The following is a 9,293-nucleotide window of genomic DNA, read 5'->3' as shown; positions in this document are numbered from 1 at the left end:
AGAGAGAGAGAGAGAGAGAGAGAGAGAGAGAGAGAGAGAGAGAGAGAAACAGATCTTCAAATAGAAAAAAAAAAACAACCATTTTCACAGGAATACTGAATCTGACTGTATCAGTAGCTTGGACTAAGACACAATTGTGCTTTTGCCTGCACATAGATTGTTTCTTAGATGTTCTGCTAAAGTCTGAGTCCCAGGGCCACTGAGAGGGATGACGACTCACAGAGACAAGTTAGAACCACTTACTGCCCGTGATTGAAGGGCTGTGCATTCCCAGTTACTGAGTTCTCGTCTCTGTGCTTCTGTGACCCTCCCAGTCTGAAACGTGCAGCTGCTGTGGCTTTTCCCTTGAGGTTCTTGCTCCCATGCAGATTCTCCTTCCAAAGTCAGGTTCAGACTGCCTGTTCCCCCAAATCTATTCCACATCAAATTCACAGCTAAGCCAAGCAGGGATGCCAACCTCCATCCGCCTCCCTCTTTTCAGAAGAAGCCTAAGCATTTCTAACAACAGCAAGAATGCAGAGTCTCTTGATGAAGTGTTTTTGACATGCCCTGACCACATCTGTAGGAAAGGTCAAATATGACCAGACCCTGTTCGCTTTTTAAAGTGGGAAACAGCCAGGCAGTGGTGGCACACGCCTTTAATCCTAGCACTTGGGAGGCAGAGGCAGGAGGATTTCTGAGTTCCAGGCCAGCCTGGTCTACAGAGTGAGTTCCAGGACAGCCAGGGCTACACAGAGAAACCCTGTCTCAAAAAACAAAAACAAAACAAAAAGTGGGAAACAACTAAAATTAGCCCAAGCCCAAGCTAATGGCTCCTCCTAAAAGCAAGGCTCATTTACACAGCTGAAGAAAATCAGGGATGAGCTGGATGGAGTGAATAACAGACACAGTCAGAAGCCAGGAAGTAGGTGGAGTAATCAGAGAATGAGATATAGCCAGTGACTGAAAAGCCAGTCTTGAACACACTGGTGACTCGGATGGATGGATCTAACTCTAGGATCCTGGTACAACAATGACGTCATTTCAATACAGCATTAAGCTCTGGACCCACCCCAGGAAATGGGTAATATGTTTTGTAATGGCGTGGCATGAGGTGGTGGGAGGGCGTGCCTTAGAGGGCCCATGTTGTGACATCCCCCTCCCCAGGTACCAGCCATACGTGGTCTAGTATAAAATGAAGTTTATTTGGGGTATGAGGAGGGGGGTTGAGAAAGAGTAGAGGCAGAGAGAGAGACGGGGGGGAGAAAGAAAGGAGAGAAGAAGCTGGCTGGGAACACTTGTAGAGAGAAGGGGGAGGAGGGGAAGATGGGAGGAGGGAGAGAGAGAGAGAAAGAGAGAGAGAGAGAGAAGGAAAGAGGGAGGGAGGGAGGGAGGGAGGGAGGGAGGGAGGACACCAAACAATCCTTTTATAGCAAGCTAGGCTCCTACCTGGCTGTTGCTAGGTAACTGTTGGGCAGAGCCTAGAAGAAATGCTAACAGCAGATACTGTGTCTCATTTCAGTAACCAGCTCTCCAGCAAGAGGCAAGTGAGAGAAGAGAAGATTACAAGCTGCCTCATGGATTGAAAGGATACAATCCAGGATGGCAGGAAAGCATGACAACCATACCTGTGGGTGATGGCACTTGGGACATAGCTCAGTGGGCCAGGAAGCAGGGAAAGGGGCGAGCGCCCTCCACTGGCTTTTAGCTTAATTTACCTTGGGGCTTCCAGCTCACCGGATGGCACCATTTACTGTCAGAGCTGGTCTTCTTGCCTCAGTTTGTCTACTCTGAAAATGCCCCCAGAGATACATAGGACCGTGTCTCTCTCACAAATGCTCCGAGTGTTTCTTTATCCAATGAGGCAGATAAAGTTAACCCTCTCAGTACTTGACTGAGTTTTAGTTTCTTCCCCAACACTGAGAGAGAAGCAGTCTTCTTCTTATGAAGGAGGCAGGCGATCACAGCAAGTTTCCATGAAGGGAAAGAAACATACATTTACTAAAAAGAAAGACTACTTAGTAACAATGACAGGCTACTGTGGACTTGCTGTTTGCTATATGCCCTGTCCCTAGACTGACAGTGCCCTTTGTCCCATCAGTAACACCACAAAGATATGTATTTTGGCCTTCCATATGAGGTCTCTCTGGTAGGAGTGTTCTCAAGTTCTAGAGATAACATCTAACTTCATCCTTCTCAGACTGGACACCCAGTGTCTTTACCTCATGGCTAGGTCACCTGGTGTCATCCTAAAGACTATTTTCAGGAAGGAAGCTGGCTTACCTGGAGGAGGTTGGTAGGAGAATTGAGGCCTAAAATCAAACAGCACATTGCTTAAGTACTATCTTACTAGGTTAAATGCATTCCAACACATCAGGATATATGTAATAAGCACTCAAGTTGGAAAAAGTTTCTCAGAGAACAATTTCATCTAGAGAGATCTGAAAAGCCTCACTGTTTTCCATCTACACATCTGGAATTAAGTCCCAAGTATCACAGCAGGCCTTGAGCATCCACCGTGATAGCAAAGTCATGTTATGGTAAACTTGACTTCTACACACCATGATATAACTTAGAGCACAGTCTGAGAAAAAATCAGGGTCCCTAACGTTGTCATAGCATAACTCTGAGGGGTGTCACAGCCCCTCAGTCACACCCTCCTTTTGTGAATATAATTAAAACTGCCCAACTGGGAAGAGGGAGAGGAGAATTGGGAACGAACCATTGACATCTTGAAAGCATGGGCCTGTTCTGATGCAGTGGACACCTTCAACAGTTTTATTAAAAACTGGACCTCTAGACAGCTCCAGGCAGCTCTCCCCGAGGGCACTTACAGAGGCTTATATGGAAAGGTGGAGATGGACACAGAGTTGTAAGGGAGGAGTTTGTTCTGGGGTGATACGGCCATCTTCCATCATGAAACAGACTAGGTATGATGTCCCACAGAGGACTTGGCAAAAGAAGGAGAGCAGCATAGTTGACAGCTGATGTCTGTGGTAATGGGGTCCTTGCCAATCTTGCCCTGACAGGGATTCAAAAACCCCTCAACGGAGTCTCTAATCATCATTCCATTCTGCTCTGCTGTTCATCGTCTCAGGGCAGCTAAAGCATACGAGAGATAAACATTGTCTGAGGCTGAGACCTGTTCAGCGGTGTAGCTGCCCCATGAGCTAACTGTCCTGTGGGCGGTGCTCACTAGTGATGAAGCTGTCCTTGAGTCACCCGTGTTCCTGTCAGTAGCCCTAGTGACCTCACGGGTTCGACAAGCTGGACTTAGCTGCAGTCCTCTTTGGTCTGTAGGCACCTTCTTCATCTGGAATAAAGAGGCGTTTGGATCTCTCCAGACAATGTTATGTGATACATGCTCAAACCATGATCATCAGCTCCATTTCTCCATTCAGAATGCCAGCTTATGGAGGACATAGGGGTGTGCTTCATTCTCTCGTTTTTAACATATCCATCTACTTATCCATCAATCCACCCTTCCATTCATCCATCCACTCATCCATCCATCCATCCATCCACCCATCCATCCATCCATCCATCCACCCATCCTTTCATCCAGTCCATCCATCCATCCACCTATTTATTTAATGTAGGGAGAGCACACATGCCATAGTACTTGTATGTAGTGGTCAAATGATAACCTGTAAGAGTCAACTAGGGAATTGAACTCAGGTCATAAGTCTTGGTAGCAGGCACCTTTACCCACTGAGCCATGTTGCCAGCCCAAGGGGTTCTATTTCATTCATTACTGGGCCTCGACTATGGGATGCCACATATATAGCCTATAGAAGAAATTCTATATGCATCAACAATGAATGGGTGGTGATTTGTTCATTGAGCTACTCGTAAGGTTTCAGTCATACAAAGAACCTTTTTGCTCAAAACAACTACCAAGAATGGTTGATATAAACAATTCATGTGGAGATACTCCCAAGACTGTAAGGGCGTGGAAGACTAGGGTTTCTTAAACATTTAGCCACATCTCGGGATTAGTCACAGAGTTTCAATCTCAGTTTGAGAATGAGGCTGGTTCGAATCTCAGGTCAAGGCACTCATAGACCATCCACTGGACAGATCAGCAGTCTTTTTAAGGAAACCAGGGTCAGACTCAGCCCAGCTGAGCTTGGAGCCCACTTGAGTGGTCCCACCTGAGTCTTTATTAAAGAACAAAAGAAAAAAACAACAAACCTACTCTACTGTTACTCTTCCTGTACATACCGATGGCTGGTGACAGGGAAAAGGACCAGTCACTACTCTCAAATTCACTGTCCTAAAATAAAGTCCATTAGCTTCCTGTTGACGGTGAGAGGAGAGGGGGCGGAGACTCAGCTCTGCTGAGGACACATTCTCACTCTGCTGGAGACAGAGACAGAGCATATGTGGAAAGATTTTAAAGAAAGAACAAAAGAGACACATTCCATGTAGAAAGCAATACAAAGGGGTTATATAAATTTATTTCTCATGTAATGATTACTTTAGAAAAAAAAAATCCCCACTTTCAATGCTGATCCATCTCATGGGTTTTTAAAAAAGTGATGAAAAGGACACGGACCCCCACACACAAAATACAATCCGGGTCTGTTCCATATTTACAGATCACCAATCATGAGAATAGACAAGTTGGCTAAAAGTTAACATTACTTCGAACAACCCAAATATTCCGCGCATGGCAAAGAACACCAACAACTCTGTAGGCCCTGGTGTCTTATTCCCTTTGCTGCATCAAAAGAAAGGGAGAAAAACCTTCCAGTGTTTTTCATTATTTCTTAGCCTCCCTATTTAATCAAGTTGGAGTGGACAGTTTCCCTTTGGTGTGAAAGTAAAGCACTGTGTATAAAACCTAAACCAGTTTCCTATTGAATATTTGGTTCCTCTTCTCCCTTTAGCAAATGCATGGCAGAGTCCACAGTGAGCTCCCAATTGACTTTTTCTTTAATGAAAGAAACAACAAAATTTGGAGAACCGAGTACTCCCTTTGAGGTGGTCAATGGGATACGTGATGAACCTCGGGCGGTCATCTGAGCACATGGGCACGGGATGGCCACACCATGCTTGCACAGGGAGAGATTCAATTCTGTATCCTTATGTAGTCAGGCTGAGATTGATACCAGGTAGATATTACCGCTGTGGCAAGCTCGTTGTCATTGTCTATGCTTCCAGGTAGCCAACGTTTTCAAAGCGAAAACTTTTCTCTGTGTAAAAATGGCTTCAGTTCTTTAGTGGCCAGAGTTAGCCTCGGAAGAAAACACTAGGCAAGTATTTCGTACCTTGAATTTGGACAGGCACCCAGCTGTGTGCACACTCCTCCAACTCTTCTCTACCGAGAACAGGAGGGAGGGGTTTATTTCACAGAGAAAGCCTTAACATATTAACATAAACACATCACTAAAGGTAACTGACAACATGTCCTATGGGAAAAGACCCCTCCTCCCCCCCAAAAAAAACCTGTATACATTTGGTAAGAATATAGCTCTGAAGAGAGAAAGGCACTTGAGTGGTTTTCTTCATTGGACCGAAAACCTTCATATCGTCTGCAAAGACAGGAAATAACGTTCGCTAATCTCTTGGACTTTCACAGTATAACATTGTAACAATAAATCTGGCCATTTAGAAAGCCTTTTTTTTCCCTCCCACTTCAGAATTTAGCTCTTGGATAAGCTGTCCCCCTGGACCCTTTCTATGTTTACAACTGATCCAAGTTGATTCAAAGCAGACAAAGGCACTTTGGGGAAAGTCTCGTGACCCCACAGGGGGTGGAGCTACTGGGTAAGGAGGCGGGGCCTCTTCTCTCCATAATGGCAGCAATGCTGTCTCGTCAAATGGTTGCTTGTCTTTTTTAAATAAAGTGACAACCTAGGGCTCCAGTTATGAATGCAGTTCAATCTCTACCATAAATCTCTAGAAAATATCAATCTCAATCAGTTATCTACTGTATGCTTATAATATCTAAAAATAAAAGTTTGATATAAATAAATGTCCTTTAGTGGCAGTATACTAAAAGACCAGCCCCTTGGCCTTCAGACAGCAGCTAACTATGCCAACCGCGAAGAGTTAGAATTGCAAAATCCATTTGGTCTGTCTTTTGTACCTGGCCAGTGGACGGCAGTCACGGCTCAGGGTTCCTAAGATGTTGACACAAATGAACTGAATTTGGCCCAGAGCCAAGTGGCCCACATTTTCCCAACGGCACAGAAAATTCTGCACGGGAATTACATAAGGTCCAGTACCATTTCAAATAAACCTGTGATGGATCCAGGAAGAAAGAAAGAAAGTGTACCACTACCAGAAACACAGAGATGACAGATTCCACAGGAGGAGCAACTAGACCGTGTAAAGTGCAGGAAGGCCTCAGTCATTATTCTAAAGCAGAAAATTATACTTTGATTATTATTTTTTTTTCAAATCCCCAAACACCAAGACATTTCAAGCCAACAAAACAACTTCTAAGTTTTTCTGGCATCCCAGATGTCAAAATTCTCCTTCATTTTAGGTACCAAGAAAAAAAAATCAGTGCATATGTAATATAAGTAAATAGAAAGAAACGCCCTACCCTCACTTTGTAAATTCTGTCCAATTGCCAGTTTTGTTTTGTTTTTTAAAGCATTTCCCCCTTTGGTGCTTTTGTGGCAACATGGGAACATGAGACACCACTTCTTCTTCTTCTTCTTCTTCCTCTTCCTCTTCCTCTTCCTCTTCCTCTTCCTCTTCCTCTTCCTCTTCTTCTTCTTCTTCTTCTGCCATGAAGTATGGGTGCGAATTCAACACTTTGGTCCTGATACCAGACATCCAGAGTGCCAAGGACGGACAAGTGCAGTGAAGACTGTCCAACAGATTCTGTCCACCTTTGCAGATAGGAGGTGCGTGTCCGGAAGGTAACGCTACCAGCGGCCACTGACGCTGGCAATGTCTGAGTGATACTGGCGGGGCAGCCTCCCACTGGCTCCGCCTTCCAGGAAGGAGGTGCAGGATGCATTTGGTGGTTCGAAAAGTTTTCTCCGGTTTTTACTTAGCTCTAAGGAAAAGAATGAAAGAGAGAAAGAGCCGGCTGTTAGCAGGTCATTGGAGAGGTGCTCTGTGTAAGGAGAACACTTATCAGACCTCAGAGGATGGTGGTAGTGGGTTTTGTGGGGAAAGCCCTGTCGGTGGCAGAAGGTAGACATTCTAGTTAAGCGAGAGCATTTCTGAACATCACATGGCCTGCTGTGTGAGAGGCACTGACTGCTCACCTAGGAAACCAGGGCAAATGGTATTTGTTATGGTTTGTAAAACCCAGAGAAGTATCATGCTCAGAAATCTCTAGCCATCTTAGACAGTTTTGTTAGGCCAAATGTCATAGGCACAGAGGCACATGTATAATTTTAGCATGAGAAGATAAATCACACACACACACACACACACAGAGAGAGAGAGAGAGAGAGAGAGAGAGAGAGAGAGAGAGAGAGACTCCATGTCAAACACAGAAAACATGAAGGAAGGCAGGTAAATAAGACATGGAGAGGGACTCCCGTGCCTGAAGGCTGCCCAGGAGAGAATTAAACCACCACCCAACAATCACACCAACACACCAAGCCTGGGCTTTCCGAATGGCAGCCAGTTATCCACAGAGGAGAGCCTTGAACAGAAACATCCACTCAGTAAAGATCTTACCCGCTTAGAAAATGAATACTTAAAAAGCAATACCGAAATCTAAATTGTCAGGGAAAAATAAAACATCCTTCTTTAATCTCAAAGGACCTCGAGTACTTAGGAAATATATCTGATGAGTTTTCCACATGGCGGTACGGAACCAAACAGGAAAGCAAACAGCTAATCGTTGCAAGCAATATGTGACTAGGCATCCACCCCATTTGATAGACCCTGGCGTTACCAGAAAGCACTCTGGGAAGACACGCCAGGGGAATTCTGAGACAGGAATTTAGGATTTCTCATAAGCACCAAATGTCAGTCTCTCTAATTTGCTCAACTTTGAATAATCAGGACAGCGTACAACTAACTTGCTTGAAGACGTCTGTGTTCAGTGGACTTGGGCAGGAGATTCAACACCTCATATCTGCATAGAACTCAGTTTCGTACCATCCCCCCTTCATATATCATCTTTGGAATTCTGCGGTCACACCATGAGCCATGGGAGCTGCGGGGAGTCTTAGGATGAGAAAACAATTGGGTCTGGGATGAGCTGGGTAGGTAAGGACCACCAGACAGTCAGCCATACTCCTGTCTGCTGAGTACTGGAAGGTACTCCGCACAGCCTAACAGTTCCCCTGTTTTCAAATTGTAAATGTCTGCCCTGTAAGGCTTAAGTCAACCTCGGAGATACCCCTCTTTGTTAACACACTGTTCTTAGAGGAAAGATAACATTGTTGCATTAGAAGTGATGACAGATGACCTTCAAATTACTTCACTTTGATCAAGTCTTCCCTAAGGGGCAGATAACTCAAACATTCACTACTTTATAGATAAGAAAACTTGGTTTTTCAAGAGTTGATGTCCCTTGCTAGCACACGGACGCAGTGCAGAGCTGAGTTCCCACCTGACTGATGTCCAGTGAACACCGGGTTTCATGACCATAGATAACTAAGGCCTCACGATAGTGGGAAATGTCACCAGAGACATCACCACTTAAGGTGTGACCCGTGACAGAGTCTTAGTTTGTACCGCAGTATACCCAATCCATTCATGAATTGTAAGAATAGTTTGAAATCTGTGACGAGATAAGGCATCTCTATGAACAGGGTACACACTGGCACATGTGACACGGCTGTTGTTTCCGTCGCTACAGAATCTGGCATTCCTTTCTAAGAAGCTGAATGATTTGTGTCTTATTTTAAGAGCCCGCAAACACAGAACTTCAAAATTCAGATTCAAGATGGGGCTTAAAGGCAAACTAAGAGAAGACCATCTTTGGTCTCCCCGTTTTTTTCTCATGGGGCTAAGGTAGGAACTTGGCAGTTTGTTCCCATATTACCAGAGAAGAGAAAGTATGGAAAGGGGCTGAATATTCTTCCCCGGCAGAGGAGCATGTGCAAGGAGCACATAAAAATAATGGGGACTGATGAAGCAATGTTCTGCTGTTTTTAAAAGGTCCCATCAGCTAGTCATCCAATAGATTACAATGATCATTGGGAGGATTTCAGGCCATCCACAAAGGTGTATTTCTAAAAGAGTAAACACGTAAGGCTCAAAAAAAGAACTGAAACAAAACAAAACAAAAAACCAAACCTGCCTGAGACAGGTTGTCAGGGCAAGTCCTACTGATGATATTTTAGGGTCTTAGTTATTTTTAAGATTCAAACAAAAGCTCTTCTCTC

At 44.6% G+C, this 9,293-nt stretch overlaps 1 protein-coding gene across 3 annotated transcripts in view; it reads right to left on the bottom strand.

Annotated features, from left to right (window-relative positions):
• Window positions 1-4,400: 4,400 nt before the first annotated feature.
• The window catches only part of Bicc1 (BicC family RNA binding protein 1), a 240,523-nt gene continuing 235,630 nt past the window's right edge, over window positions 4,401-9,293 (bottom strand). For 2 of the 3 annotated variants that reach the window (XM_028780249.1, XM_028780251.1), the window contains one exon: window positions 4,401-6,997. In XM_028780249.1, coding sequence (XP_028636082.1) covers window positions 6,864-6,997 — 134 coding nt within the window. In that variant the 3' untranslated portion in view covers window positions 4,401-6,863. The remainder of the gene's footprint in view (window positions 6,998-9,293) is intronic. The other variant, XM_028780250.1, reaches the window with a different exon arrangement.

This window comes from Grammomys surdaster, unplaced genomic scaffold (genome assembly GCF_004785775.1).
Source record: "Grammomys surdaster isolate TR1022 unplaced genomic scaffold, NIH_TR_1.0 367, whole genome shotgun sequence".
NCBI lineage: Eukaryota > Metazoa > Chordata > Mammalia > Rodentia > Muridae > Grammomys > Grammomys surdaster.
This window is presented reverse-complemented; position numbering and strand designations above follow the sequence as displayed.